Below are 15,762 nucleotides of genomic sequence, written 5' to 3' on the forward strand. Positions count from 1 at the left end.
CTCCATCTTGATTCCTCCCTTTGTTTTTCTGATATTCGGTCCCCCTATTTTTTCCCAACACAACCCCACCCCTCCCCCACATGGCCACTGTCCCTTGTGAGATGAATGCCTGAAGATAGCAGTAGATAGGATTCAAAGGGTTAGGATTCCCGTACCAGCCTCCCCGAACAGGCGCTGGAATGTGGCGACTAGGGGCTTTTCACAATAACTTCATTTGAAGCCTACTTGTGACAATAAGCGATTTTCATTTCATTTTTCATTTCAAGGGCCTCAATTGGTATGTGTCTCTCCCAGTAACAAGTTTAGGATAGCAGTTTAGATAATCAATGGTAGAGAAACAGATTATAAATGATTGGGAAGGTCCCAGATATACATATGTTAATGCATAGTCAAGACGGTTGAATGCATAGAAAGCATAATCAAAGAATATCAAAGGTATAATTGACGAAGACCTGAGAAGCAAAAGAGGCAGTTACCATCTAGCAGTCTCAGAAAGCGGACATGCCAGGTTCCAGCCCCCAAGCCTGAAGGCCAAATTTACAGCCAACAAGCTCTTGGAGCCAAGGCAACCTTGTAGAAAACCTTCGTAACACAGTTTTAAAATATCATCGCTGGAGCAGGAAAAAGACGGTTCTCAGATTTGAGTATCATCCCTGTATTGTGTGGTAACCATAGCTGGTTAGTCAATTTGGATGTTGTTTGGTGAACAGGGAAAGTCTTACAGAGTTCAGATATTGTGGATATATTTGGTAACAAGGGATATGTTCTATATATACTGTGTTTAATCTTAATTGTGGGAGTGGAGTAGTCCGGTTTGTGTTTATTTGTCTTTACTTTAATAAATGGTCTTTAATAATTGTTACAGGATGACTGGGCTATTTAATCTCTCTGGTTTTCACTTGTCTCCTCACACCAAAACAAAACAAAACTACACCCTCACAAACCAATGTTCCAAGTTGGGATACCCTCACAGATAACGTCAGTGTGCTCATGACACTTGTTCAGTTTTGCTCCCACTGAGCACTGACGTCTGTTTTCCTATTAACACATTCTTGTTATCCTACCCTTGCCAGTATTAACACTCTTCAGTCCCACATGGCACCATTAACAGCTCCTTTGTTTTATGTCCATGATATCTTTGTCAATCTCTCCTTCGATCCAGTTTATCACTGACTTTCTATGAGAGCTCGCTAAACTAAACTAATGGGAGTATCATAGAATCCCGACAGTGCAGGAGGCCATTTGGCCCATCGAGTCTACACTAACATTCTGAAAGAGCACCCCTACCTCTGCCCACTCCCCTGCCCTATCCCTGTAATTCCATAACCCCACCTAACTTTGGACACTAAGGGGCAATTTAGCATGGCCAGTCCACTTAACCGCACATCTTTGGACTGTGGGAGGAAACCGGACACAGTGAGCGAAGCCGGGAATCGAACTCGAGTTCCTGGTGCTGAGGCAACAGTGCTAATCACTGCCCCACCCCCTCTCCAAATATATAATTAATCATATTTCTAGCCCTCCTCAGTTCTGGAGACCAGAAGAAACTACTGAGATTCGTGGACACCGCTCAGTCTATCACATTTTACGCTATAAAGCGGCCAATCAGGTCGCAGGACGTTGCTGCGTGCTATTTGAGCGAGGGGCAGGGTCTGGAGGTGATTGAGCCGGCGCAGGGACCCGGGGTTGCCTTTTCAGGTTCCCACCTCCCGGAGCGGCGGTGGGCGGGGCAGGTGGGACGCGCGTGCGCGGTTAAGCCCGCCGGGTAGTAAGGAGCATGCGCGGCCCGACCCGCCCCGGCTGGCAGCGGGCATGCGCGGTTCAGCCCCGCCTCGGCTGGCAGCGAGCATGCGCGGTACAGCCCCTCCCCGGCCGGCAGCGAGCATGCGCGACTCAGCCCCTCCCCCGGCCGGCAGCGAGCATGCGCGACTCAGCCCCTCCCCCGGCCGGCAGCGAGCATGCGCGTCGCAGCCCCGCCCCGGCCGGCAGCGAGCATGCGCGTCGCAGCCCCGCCCCGGCGGCAGCGAGCATGCGTGGCCCCGCCGGCCGCGAGCGTGCGCGCCCCCGCGGCGGCCCCCGGTTAGCCAGCGGAAGTGTTGGCGGGTACGTGGCGGAGCGCGGTTCGCCTGGCGGCGGAGAGCCGAGGCCCGAGCAGGTGGCCAGCCCCCCCACCCCGCGGCGAGGGATGCTGAGGCTACAGAGGGAGCTGAAGCGGCACCGTGTGTGGATCAGTCAGGCGGGCTGGCAGATGGCGAGGAGACCCGAGTATGTGTGCGGGGCCATAGCTGTCATCTGTACCCTGTTCACCCTCAGGCTGGCACTCAGGTGAGAGGGGAGGGGGCAAGGCTCTGTCTGGGGAGGGGGGGCAAGGCTCTGTCTGGGGAGGGGGGGCAAGGCTCTGTCTGGGGAGGGGGGGCAAGGCTCTGTCTGGGGAGGGGGGGCAAGGCTCTGTCTGGGGAGGGGGCAAGGCTCTGTCTGGGGAGGGGGGGCAAGGCTCTGTCTGGGGAGGGGGGGCAAGGCTCTGTCTGGGGAGGGGGGGCAAGGCTCTGTCTGGGGAGGGGAGGGGGCAAGGCTCTGTCTGGGGAGGGGAGGGGGCAAGGCTCTGTCTGGGGAGGGGGGGGGCAAGGCTCTGTCTGGGGAGGGGAGGGGAGGGGGCAAGGCTCTGTCAGGGGAGGGGAGGGGGCAAGGCTCTGTCTGGGGAGGGGAGGGGGCAAGGCTCTGTCTGGGGAGGGGAGGGGGCAAGGCTCTGTCTGGGGAGGGGAGGGGGCAAGGCTCTGTCTGGGGAGGGGAGGGGGCAAGGCTCTGTCTGGGGAGGGGGGGGCAAGGCTCTGTCTGGGGAGGGGAGGGGGCAAGGCTCTGTTTGGGGAGGGGAGGGGGCAAGGCTCTGTCTGGGGAGGGGAGGGGGCAAGGCTCTGTCTGGGGAGGGGAGGGGGCAAGGCTCTGTCTGGGGAGGGGAGGGGGCAAGGCTCTGTCTGGGGGGGGGGCAAGGCCCTGCTTGGGGGGGGGGGCAAGGCTCTGTCTGGGGAGGGGAGGGCAAGGCTCTGTCTGGGGAGGGGAGGGCAAGGCTCTGTCTGGGGAGGGGAGGGCAAGGCTCTGTCTGGGGAGGGGAGGGGGCAAGGCTCTGTCTGAGGGGGAGGGGGCAAGGCTCTGTCTGAGGGGGGGAGGGGGCAAGGCTCTGTCTGGGGGGGGCAAGGCTCTGTCTGAGGGGGGAGGGGAGGGGGCAAGGCTCTGTCTGGAAGAGGGGGGGGTAAGGCTCTGTCTGGGGAGGGGAGGGGGCAAGGCTCTGTCTGGGGAGGTGAGGGGGCAAGGCGCTGTCTGGGGAGGGGAAGGGCCAAGGCTCTGTCTGAGGGGAGAGGGGGCAAGGCTCTGAGGAGGGGAGTGGAGGGGGCAAGGCTCTGTCTGGGGGGGGCAAGGCTCTGTCTGAGGGGGGGGCACTGTCAGAGAGAGTGGGAGGGGCATCTCCCTGTCAGAGAGAGTGGGGGGGGGCATCCCCCTGTCAGAGAGAGTGGGGGGGGGGCATCTCCCTGTCAGAGAGAGTGGGGGGGGGGCATCTCCCTGTCAGAGAGAGTGGGGTCCCTGTCAGAGAGAGTGGGGGGTGGGGGGCAGCTCCCTGTCAGAGAGAGTGGGGGGGGGGGGCAACTCCCTGTCACAGAAGGGGGGGTGAGGGCGCAACTCCCTGTCAGGGGGGAGGGGGGCAGCAAGACTGAGGGGGACAAACCTGTTAGACCTTAACCTGGTGTTATAAGACTTCATACTGTGCCCACCCCAGTCCAACGCAGACATCTCCACATCATATTCTGGACTTTCAAGTATTCATTTCCCCATGCAGACAAACCTACTTTAGGTTTTGACATCTAAATGGCACTTTTCTATTTCTGGAGTGATCTATACAGAAGAATATTAACTTTTTATGAAATGATGCATCTTATACAATGCTGATTATCTGCTTTCCTGTATTGGAGGTTCAGATCCTATTAACTTGTGAATTCTAATGTTTATACCAAAAGTGCCTGCACACATGTTGCGTAATGTGACAGAAATATAAAATGTGGGAATGATTAGAAGCCACAACTTTCTTGAGCAATGATTTCTAGTGAAGTATTACATTTTGGACTGATGTATTTTAATAATGTGGTTGAAATAATGATCTTTATTAGTGTCGCAAGTGGGCTTATATTAACACTGCAATGAAGTTACTGTGAAAAGCCCCGAGTCGCCACACTCCGGCGCCTGTTCGGGTACACGGAGGGAGAATTCAGAATGTCCAATTCACCTAGTAAACACGCCTTTTGGAACTTGTGGGAGGAAACCGGAGGAATCCCACGCAGACACGGGGAGAACGTGCAGACTCCACACAGCCAGTGACCCAAGCGGCAATCGAACCTGGGACTCTGGCACTGTGAAGTAACTGTGCTAACCACTGTGCTACCGTGTCGCTCATCTACCATACTGCCACCTCCTTTGTTTGCCGGGCTGGGTTACAGTGTTGATGTGATTGCAGCATTGGGTTCGGTCTCTTGTCTCTCCATTCCTGAGATGTACATTTGATCCACTATGGGAGTGGATAGAGTCTCCACCTGAGCCCACGCAGTCATTTTTCATTGTCCTATCATTGATTTGTGCGGCATTTACCACTGGAATGGCTGGCTGGTGTTGACCATGCACATACTTCAATGCTCATGATAACACTGCCCTCTCCTTGAACTAAATAAGGATCTGCTGGGATTGACTTGTACTTCTGTGGGATTTTTAGTCTGAAAGATCTCCTTGGTCAAGAGAGAGAGGAGTGAAAACAATTAATTGTGTGTAGCTTACATTTGTTAGAACAATTTTAATAAGTGAAGATTTGGATTCATCGCATTTGCACTGATAGTTAACCTTTTGGATTTATCAGTTGTCCCAGGTTGGGTGCATTTTGAATTGCATCACTGCAATACATTCAGTAAATGACTCTTGAAAAGATGACCTGTGAGAGTTGCTTTGAAGTTATCCCTATTTGAATATCTTAAACTATAGCTGCCGTTAAAACATCTGTTATGCAAGAATTGGGAGTTGTGTGTATCTAGCAGTTTGACTGCAATAATGACTCTTGCTTTACACTTTGGTTTTTGTTAATTGTGTCCACGCAGGTGTGATTCGGGAACTGAAACACTTGGTTCTGTTAAGCTGAATCATCACTATGTACCCTGCTGCGATCAGCGAGCGAGCTCAGTTGTCAGTGGTTTTAGAATCACAACCAAATATTGTGGCTCACAAAATACTTCATTTCAAAGAGGGATTCTGTCTTTAGGGAGAATCATTTTTAATTAGTTATTGAAGTGACTCGAATGGTTGGAGCAATTTTACCCTTTGACTAATTTTGCTTGTATTTGAAGTATCTAAGTGCTATTGGAGGGCAGTTAATAAAACAAATGAATGCAGGAACCCATATGAATTCATTTACACCACTCCACAAAGTGATTTTCCACTTTAATTTGCTCAGTTATTATTACCACTTTAAGGGCAATTGGGGACGGGGTAGTAAATGCTGGCCTAACCAGCGAAACCCACGCCCTGTAAATGAAAAAAAAAACATTGGTTCTTAAAACTGCTTTAACATAATCCAGCATGACAGATCTACAATATAAAGGGGCAGCACCATGGTGCAGTGGTTAGCACTTCTGCCTCACCTTGCCGAGGACCCGGGTGAGATCCCGGCCCCGGGTTGCTGTCAGTGTGGAGTTTGCACATTCTCCCCGTATCTGTGTGGCTCTCAACCCCACAACCCAAAGATTTGGGGCATAGGTTTAAGGTGCGAGGGACAAGGTTTAGAGGAGATGTGCGAGGCAAGTTTTTTTTTACACAGAGGGTAGTGGGTGCCTGGAACACACTGCCGGAGGAGGTGGTGGAAGCAGGGACGATAGTGACATTTAAGGGGCATCTTGACAAATACATGAATAGGATGGGAATAGAGGGATACGGACCCAGGAAGTGTAGAAGATTTTAGTTTAGATGGGCAGCATGGTCGGCGCAGGCTTGCAGGGCCGAAGGGCCTGCTCCTGTTCTTTGTTCTTCTTTGTGCAAGGTAGGTGGATTGGCCACGTTAAATTGCCCCTTAATTGAAAAGAAAAATCTACAATATAAAGCCCCAGAATGTAATCAATATCAGACTTGGCTAGCACCACTATGCACTGATCAAAAGAGAACTAACTTGCATTTATGTAATGCACTTTCATTCCCTCAGGACGTCCCGAAGTTCTCGACAGCTAATGCTATAGTTTTGAAAGTGTAGTTGCTGTAATGTGGGAAACATATCAGCCAACCTGCACACAGTAAACTCCCAGAAACAGCAATGTGATGACCAAATAATCTGTTGAGGGATTAATATTGGCCAGTACACTCGAGAGTGCACCTTTTTTTCGAATAATGACATGGAATCTTTTACGCCCATCAAGAAGGCGGAGTAGCAAAGAACCCCCTCAATTTGTTTGGAGTGGCCCCGTTAAACATTTTTGCCATGCCAATGTTGTAGCTTAAAAGGGGCGGATTGGTGTGCAGCCTGTGCAGGCACTTTTCCCCCCCAAAAAAATATGCTTCATTAAAATTAGTAAAAAGTACATAATTCAAATTTGATGTTACCTCAAGTGCCAATCAGTTCCTATCGATACAGTACATGAGGGGCCTCATATATTTGCCATTACTGGTTATGTTTACAATGTACCTTTTATGTCAAACCTTCTCTGGTTGTTACAGCTGGGTGGTTTTACGTGGCATGCCTCTCGGTATACTATGGCAGGGGAAACCTTAGACTTTCTCCCATTTGTGGCAGTTGCCCGAAGCTTTAGTGTGTCCCTCAGCACATCGTCCTGAACCTTGGAATGTGCCAGCCTGCAACACTCAGTAGTTGCAGCTCTTTCCACCGGAAGACCAACAAGTTTTGGTCTGACCGTCCTGCTGGGTACAGTGTGCAGTTCTGATCAGGGCAAATCATCAACTCCAGAGCAGATTTGACCTGATTAGCATTGGCCTGGGGTATTTTGTAGCCTACACTAAACCGTGAAATGGGCTGCCAATTTCTGAATAATTCCTCCTCCCCACTTTTCGCTTGTACATGAGGCCGGTGATGCCTTTCCGTATAGATTCTGACACCTTGCCAGCCAGCAGCATACTCTGGTACACTTTCAGCAGGTCTGGGTCGATCTAGTCCCACAGAGCTCAGCACGAGTGCGAAAGTTGAGGCTGAAACTTTTGCAACTGTCTTCAGCCGGAGATAGATTAATCTCTACATCCTCCTGAGTGAACATCTCACCACCCTCACAGAACCCAGCCCTTCAGTCGGTTCAATTCATTCCATGGCCGACCAGACTGGATGCAGCAGAGGTTATGGGGCAGCAGAAGTTATGGGGCCCCACATCCTGACTCTAGTGCTGAAGACTTGCACTACAGACATAGCTGAGCCTCCAGCCAAGCTGCTCCAGTACGGCCACAAGACAAGGCAACCACTGAAACACTGGAGAATTGCCTGAGTATGGCCAATTCGCCCCACATCATTCTATCCTCAATCATCAGCAAGATGATGGAAGGTGTTGCCAACCGTGCTATCAAGCAACACATGCTCACCAAGCTTGATTTGGGTTCTGCAGGGGCACTAGGCTGAAGAACTCTTCTGGCCTTGCTCCAAACATAGACAAAGGAGCTGAATTCCAGAGGGGAAGTGAGAGTGACTCCCCTTGTCATCAAGGCAGCATTTAACGTGTGTGTGGCGTCAAGGTGTCCCAGTACAATCAAAGTCAGTGGAAATGGGGGGGAAACTTCCTCTGGCTGGAGTCATGCCTAGCATAAAGGTTGTGGATGTTGGAGGTCAATCATCTCCATCCAGGACATCGGTCCAGGAGTTCCTCGGGGTGGCACCCGAAGCCCAACCATCAGCAACTGCTTCATCAATGATATTTCCTCTATCAGAAAGTCAGATGTGGGGATGTTCACTGCCTGCAGTGTTAAATTCTATTCATAATTCTTCTGGTAATGAAGCAGTCAGTGCACATACACAGCAACATCTGGACAAATCCAGGCTTGTCTGATAAGTTACACGGCCAAACAAGTGCAATGACCTGTTCCAACAAGGGTCTGACTAACCACCTCCCCATGACTTTTAATGGCATTTTCATCATCGCATTTCCATCAACATATCACTGGCTAGAACGGAACTAGCCATGTACCCTTCTGTGACTACAAGAGCAGAGAGGCTGGGTATTCTCTGTAAAGTGACCCACCTCTTGACTCCCCAAAGCTTCTCCCAGCGACAAGGCACAAATTGGGAGTATGATGGAATGCTCCCTGTTTCTCTGAATTCGACAGCCAGGATTGTCACTAGCTCAAACATTCACTCCCTCCACCTCCAGCGCAGTAGTGGCAGTGTGTACCATCTACAAGGTGCACTACATCAACTCGCCAAGACTGCTTTGACCATACGTCCCATACTATCAATATCTGGCAGCTAGAAGAACAAGGGCAGCAGGCACAAGGGAATGCCACCATTAGGGTGCTTGCCATTCTGACCCTGACTGGGAAATATCACCTTCCCATCAGTGAGCCTGGAACTCTGTACCTCATAACACTGAGGGTGTACCTTCAATAGGTAAACTTCAGTGGCTCAAAAAGATGATCATCTTTATTGTCACAAGCAGGCTTACGTCAGCACTGCAATGAAATTACTGTGAAAAGTCCCTAGTCGCCACATTCCGGAGCCTGTTTGGGTACACTGAGGGAGAAGTGTCCAATTTACCTAAATGCACGTCTTTCGGGACCTGTGGGAGGAAGCCGGAGCTCCTGGAGGAAACCCACGCAGACACGGGGAGAACGTGGGGAGAACGTGCAGAGTCCACACAGACAGTGACCCAAGCTGGAATCGAACCTTCGACTCTGGCGCTGTGAAGCAAAAGTGCTAACCACTGTACTATTGTGCCGCCCTATAACCACCACCTTAAGGACAATAAATGCTGGCCTTGTCAGCGACTTTTCCCCTGGGAATGAACACGAAAGCAAATATTTATAGTTTGATAGTAAAAGTATTAGCTTCAGTGTTTGATGTACACAGACAGATAGTTGCTGTTACTTGTATAGTGCTAATTTTACCAAATATGGTCAGATTTTATTGCTGATGATTTATTTGGACAAAGATGTTCTGATCATTGTTTGAGAAGTTAGTCACCCATTGGAAACTCCTCTGGGGCCTGCTTGGTAAAATTGATGTTGCATCTGAGACACATGTTTCCTGGTGTTTTGGTTTTTACCACTTACCGTTCAGCCAATTTAGTGGGGGTTTAATTCCAATTTAATTTTAAGAAACATGTCAGTTCATGTAACACACTAGTTGAAACAATGTACTGAAATTGAGGTGTATTTTGTAGCTGGTGGGTCACGTTCGTGTTTCTTGTGGTTTTCTTGGGTCGATGGAGCAAGATCACAAATTGGAATGAGGAAAATATGTCTATCTGTTCATGAAGAGCGTGTGATATGTATCTGTCCTGTATCTCTATTTGCATAAGCAATTGCCAGTCTACTGTGTGGTTTTAAACATTGTGTCAATAATTTAGGGAAATTGCCTGGTTTGTTTTTAAAGAATAAACATAGCAAATTATTCCTGTGACTGAAATTGTTACTGAAATATAACTGCGTACGTACAAGTTATTCCCTCACGTAGTCACTATTTTATTTAAAAGATCTCATAAGGATACTGCAAAAGCACAAGAAGGTGTTTAACTAAGTCCGTGCTAAAGAAAGCACTCCACCATTGAGAAGGAATCCTTAGCTTTGCTACTAGCCCTTCAGCATTTTGAAGTTTATGTCCAACATGACAATAAGCAAAGCCTAGTCTATACTGACCATAACCTACTTACGTTTGTGGAAAAATTTAAACTCTGAATACAGGATTTTTCCATTGGAGTTTATTGTTGCATCCTTTCAACATAATTGTGTGTATTCCTGGAAAGGACAATGGTATTGCAGATGCATTGTCACGATGTTTAAGAGGCAGATTGGGGGAACTTATGTAGTGGGAAAGGAAGGATGAATGAATGTGTGGTTTGTGTCACATACCTTGTGATGAAACATCCTAGCAATGATGGTTCATCACTCTAAGAGGGGAGATACGCAAGAGTCCTTCCTGTATATTTCCTTTGTTCCCATTTATTTTATTTTGATTATTTTGGGCTGTGGATATGTAATTGGGATGTGCCTTTAAGCAGAATACTCAGTGAACCAGCTTGTTTGCCAGGACACTGCGTTCCAAGGTTTTTTTATATTGGAAAGGAGAAGCCAGGCTCTTCGGCACCGAGTGGATCTTAAGAACCAGGTTTGGTGGGGGTCGGTTCGATTGGTTAACTGGCAGCCAGTGGGTTGGCCAAGAACTTTGTTCTGCCTGACAACGGTCAGTGATTGGTTCCTGCATGGTGCTTTCTGGCAGAAGTGTTTGGAACTTGGAAGTGAAAGGAACCTTCTCTCTCTCAGCCTCTCTCTCTCTCTCTCTCGGCCTCTTCGCTCTCTCGGCCTCTTCGCTCTCTCGGCCTCTTCGCTCTCTCGGCCTCCTCTCTCTCGGCCTCCCTCCTCCCCCGGCCTCTCTTCTCTCCCCACCTCCCTTTCCTCTCTCCCTCTCTCTCAGCCTCTCTCCCTCTCTCTCGGCCTCTCTCTCTCTCCATCTCTAGGCCTCTCTCCCTCGGCCTCTCGAGCACTCTCTCGGCCTCTCTATCTCTCTCTCTCGGCCTCTCTATCTCTCTCTCTCGGCCTCTCTATCTCTCTCTCGGCCTCTCTATCTCTCTCTCTCGGCCTCTCTATCTCTGTCTCGGCCTCTCTCTCGGCCTCTCTATCTCTCTCTCGGCCTCTATCTCTCTCTCTCGGCCTCTCTATCTCTCTCTCGGCCTCTATCTCTCTTTCTCTCGGCCTCTCTATCTCTCTCTCTCGGCCTCTCTATCTCTCTCTCTCGGCCTCTCTATCTCTCTCTCGGCCTCTATCTCTCTCTCTCGGCCTCTCTATCTCTGTCTCGGCCTCTCTCTCGGCCTCTCTATCTCTCTCTCGGCCTCTATCTCTCTCTCTCGGCCTCTATCTCTCTCTCTCGGCCTCTCTATCTCTCTCTCGGCCTCTCTATCTCTCTGTCTCGGCCTCTCTATCTCTCTCTCGGCCTCTATCTCTCTCTCTCGGCCTCTCTCTCGGCCTCTCTCTCGGCCTCTCTCTCGGCCTCTCTCTCGGCCTCTCTCTCGGCCTCTCTCTCGGCCTCTCTCTCGGCCTCTCTCTCGGCCTCTCTCTCGGCCTCTCTCTCGGCCTCTCTCTCGGCCTCTCTCTCGGCCTCTCTCTCGGCCTCTCTCTCGGCCTCGCTCTCGGCCTCGCTCTCGGCCTCGCTCTCGGCCTCGCTCTCGGCCTCGCTCTCGGCCTCGCTCTCGGCCTCGCTCTCGGCCTCGCTCTCGGCCTCGCTCTTGCTCTCGGCCTCGCTCTTGCTCTCGGCCTCGCTCTCGGCCTCGCTCTCGGCCTCGCTCTCGGCCTCGCTCTCGGCCTCGCTCTCGGCCTCGCTCTCGGCCTCGCTCTCGGCCTCGCTCTCGGCCTCGCTCTCGGCCTCGCTCTTGCTCTCGGCCTCGCTCTCGGCCTCGCTCTTGCTCTCGGCCTCGCTCTCGGCCTCGCTCTTGCTCTCGGCCTCGCTCTCGGCCTCGCTCTCGGCCTCGCTCTCGGCCTCGCTCTCGGCCTCGCTCTCGGCCTCTCTCTCGGCCTCTCTCTCGGCCTCGCTCTTGCTCTCGGCCTCGCTCTTGCTCTCGGCCTCGCTCTTGCTCTCGGCCTCTTCGCTCTCTCGGCCTCCTCTCTCTCGGCCTCCCTCCTCCCCCGGCCTCTCTTCTCTCCCCACCTCCCTTTCCTCTCTCCCTCTCTCTCAGCCTCTCTCCCTCTCTCTCGGCCTCTCTCTCTCTCCATCTCTAGGCCTCTCTCCCTCGGCCTCTCGAGCACTCTCTCGGCCTCTCTATCTCTCTCTCTCGGCCTCTCTATCTCTCTCTCTCGGCCTCTCTATCTCTCTCTCGGCCTCTCTATCTCTCTCTCTCGGCCTCTCTATCTCTGTCTCGGCCTCTCTCTCGGCCTCTCTATCTCTCTCTCGGCCTCTATCTCTCTCTCTCGGCCTCTCTATCTCTCTCTCGGCCTCTATCTCTCTTTCTCTCGGCCTCTCTATCTCTCTCTCTCGGCCTCTCTATCTCTCTCTCTCGGCCTCTCTATCTCTCTCTCGGCCTCTATCTCTCTCTCTCGGCCTCTCTATCTCTGTCTCGGCCTCTCTCTCGGCCTCTCTATCTCTCTCTCGGCCTCTATCTCTCTCTCTCGGCCTCTATCTCTCTCTCTCGGCCTCTCTATCTCTCTCTCGGCCTCTCTATCTCTCTGTCTCGGCCTCTCTATCTCTCTCTCGGCCTCTATCTCTCTCTCTCGGCCTCTCTCTCGGCCTCTCTCTCGGCCTCTCTCTCGGCCTCTCTCTCGGCCTCTCTCTCGGCCTCTCTCTCGGCCTCTCTCTCGGCCTCTCTCTCGGCCTCTCTCTCGGCCTCTCTCTCGGCCTCTCTCTCGGCCTCTCTCTCGGCCTCTCTCTCGGCCTCGCTCTCGGCCTCGCTCTCGGCCTCGCTCTCGGCCTCGCTCTCGGCCTCGCTCTCGGCCTCGCTCTCGCTCTCGGCCTCGCTCTCGGCCTCGCTCTCGGCCTCGCTCTCGGCCTCGCTCTCGGCCTCGCTCTTGCTCTCGGCCTCGCTCTCGGCCTCGCTCTTGCTCTCGGCCTCGCTCTCGGCCTCGCTCTCGGCCTCGCTCTCGGCCTCGCTCTCGGCCTCGCTCTCGCTCTCGGCCTCGCTCTTGCTCTCGGCCTCGCTCTTGCTCTCGGCCTCGCTCTTGCTCTCGGCCTCGCTCTCGGCCTCGCTCTCGGCCTCGCTCTCGGCCTCGCTCTCGGCCTCGCTCTCGGCCTCGCTCTCGGCCTCGCTCTCGGCCTCGCTCTCGGCCTCGCTCTCGGCCTCGCTCTCGGCCTCGCTCTCGGCCTCGTTCTCGTTCTCTCTCACTCTCTATCGCTCTCTCTCTCGGCCTCTCTATCGCTCTCTCTCTATCGCTCTCTCTCTCGGCCTCTCTATCGCTCTCTCTCTCGGCCTCTCTATCGCTCTCTCTCTCGGCCTCTCTATCGCTCTCTCTCTCGGCCTCTCTATCGCTCTCTCTCTCGGCCTCTCTATCGCTCTCTCTCTCGGCCTCTCTATCGCTCTCTCTCTCGGCCTCTCTATCGCTCTCTCTCTCGGCCTCTCTATCGCTCTCTCTCTCGGCCTCTCTATCGCTCTCTCTCTTGGCCTCTCTATCGCTCTCTCTCTTGGCCTCTCTCTCGGCCTCTCCCTCTCTCTTTCAGAAGGGTTGGGAAAGGGATAGAAAATAGTCAGTTACATTTTCTGCCCTTTTTAATTATAATACTGTACATAATAAAAGGTTATTTGTGTTTTAAAGTGATAAAACTGGTGACTGGAGTTTATTGGGCTCAACCAAGTACTTTGGATATTTAAAATAATATCCAATTTAACCTGTGTTGCAACTCCTGGTCAAATCGGGCTGGAGTTCACCGCGCCCTAGCCGAGGGTGTTGTGACAAAGTTGGTTTAATTTTGTGCTTCTGTTTTTGAATGGGTTAATAATTTCATGTTCAGGTGCCTGTATGGTGATTAGAGTTTCCGACGGGGAAAGCAGACCGGGTTTAAAGGAAACCTAGGTTGTTGCTTAGCAACCAGGGGCCACCTTAGGTTAGAGAGAACATTTGAGTTTAGTTTTAAGCTGGACCCAGGAGAAGGTGGCAGGGCTAGGGAACAAGGGGGAAACGCAGATTTCTCAAAAGAAAGTCCAGAAATCAGGGAGTTGTGGAGAAAAGCATGGTCTCATGATGACAGTTAACTGGAATTGACAAAGAACAAGAAGTTAACTAAGATCCTGTTTGCTGAAGTTGAAGTTAAAAAGCAGGAAAGTGTTCTGAGTTAGAGACAGCTGCAATATCCAGATTTAAAGTGAGAAGCCAAGCATCCGAGGTAAATCAAAAATTTGGAGGCATCATAATACAGCAGCAGTGGTGTTCTGTTGGCATGGCTGGGCACCTGAGAATCTGTGGAAGCTTGAATGCATGTTGCAAACAAAGGCAGAGGAATACTGAAGGAGAGATTGAAACCCTGGAAGTGGATCCTTAGTGAAGGCATCTGAGAGAAAGTGTGGTTTGGGAAAAGAGAAAAGATTCCAAGGAGTTTGGAAACACTGTAGTCAGATGTCTCGTGAGAACAGGTGGCTCACAGTGTAACGGGCATCTGGGGGATTTGATAAGAAATCCAAATACGTTGTTTCGGGTGGCATCTGCCACTTTGTTTCGGGTGGCATCTGCCACTTGGTTTCAGAGCACGGTATGTCTGAACACTTGTCCTATTGGTTTACATAGACTGTGCACTTGCTGAGAAGATTTGGAGCACAAGATACCTTTGTGTCATCTTTATAAATCTGTATACATGTGTAATGATATAGATGGGGGGGGGGGGGCGGAAGGAGTAGTGTATTGTAGTTAATATTTTCCTACTTAAAGTTTTCTTTTGTTGAAACTTCATTGGCAGTCCTGTGATTCTGTTCATCCCCGTCTCTAAACAGAAGGGTTTATTTTTGTTATTTTTAATAAATTTAGAGTACTTCATTCTTTTTTTCCAATTAAGGGACAATTTAGCGTGGCCAATCCACCTACCCTGCACATTTTCTGGGCTGTGGGGGCGAAACCCACGTAAACGCGGGGAGAATATGCAAACTCCACACGGACAGTGACCCAGAGCTGGGATCGAACCTGGGATCTCGGTGCTGTGAGGCAGCAGTGGTATCCACTGCGCCACCATGCTGCCCCTCTAAACAGAAGTTACGATCCCTTGAGCCAGGTTTCTACTCGGGAACCTGCCTGTCCAATAGCCCCAGCAGCTGTGATCATAACAATGCTCCCACAGCCTTTGAAACCTAATTTCTCTTTAATTGTGGGCTGTTTTACTGAGCCTCAGCCTTACATGCTTTTTTATTATAATAGAATTGTTAATTACAATTGACATGTTAAATATCAGACTTGTACTTGGAAATATAATTGTGCGCAATAATACATGTAAATCAAAGCAAAATACTACAAATAAAAGGTGTGGGCCCCAGTTATACCTGTCTTTATGTGGTACACTCCTTTTCCAGGCCCACTCCTGCAACTCTTTTTCTGTTGCATCGATGACGATGTTGGTGCCGCTTCATGCTCTCATCTGGACCTAGAAAATGTTATCCTTTTTTTTTTGTTGGCATCTAATTTCCACCCCTCTCTCATCTTCACAATGTCTAATAACACTTCCCTTCCTTGACTTCTATCTCTATTTCCAGTGATAGATTGATCATCAATATTCATTTCAAGCCCACCGGCTCCTCACCCCCTGCTTCCTGTAAGGACTCCACGCCATTCTCCCAGTTTCTCCGCCTCCGTAGCATCTGTTCTACTGATTCCACCTTGATAAATGGCCCTTCTGACATGTCTGCCTTTTCCCTTAACCGAGGTTCCGCCCACACCCATTGTGGCTGGCAGGGCACTCGACTGGATTCAATCTATTTCCCGCAACTCTGCCCGTGCCCCTTGTCCTCACTTTCCACCCCACCAACCTCCGCAGTCAAAGGATCATCCTTTGCCATTTCTGCCAACTCCAGCGCGATGCTGCCGTGAAACACCACCCTACGCCCGTTCAGCATTCCACAGGGACCACTCCCTCTG

The 15,762-nt window shown here is 51.2% G+C and overlaps 1 protein-coding gene across 1 annotated transcript in view; it reads left to right on the plus strand.

Annotated features, from left to right (window-relative positions):
* Nucleotides 1-2,078: 2,078 nt before the first annotated feature.
* Nucleotides 2,079-15,762, plus strand: part of txndc11 (thioredoxin domain containing 11) — a 109,117-nt gene continuing 95,433 nt past the window's right edge. The window contains exon 1 of the mRNA XM_072481699.1: nucleotides 2,079-2,325. Within this exon, the coding sequence (XP_072337800.1) occupies nucleotides 2,186-2,325 (140 nt within the window). The 5' untranslated portion in view covers nucleotides 2,079-2,185. The remainder of the gene's footprint in view (nucleotides 2,326-15,762) is intronic.

Source organism: Scyliorhinus torazame, chromosome 17 (genome assembly GCF_047496885.1).
Source record: "Scyliorhinus torazame isolate Kashiwa2021f chromosome 17, sScyTor2.1, whole genome shotgun sequence".
NCBI lineage: Eukaryota > Metazoa > Chordata > Chondrichthyes > Carcharhiniformes > Scyliorhinidae > Scyliorhinus > Scyliorhinus torazame.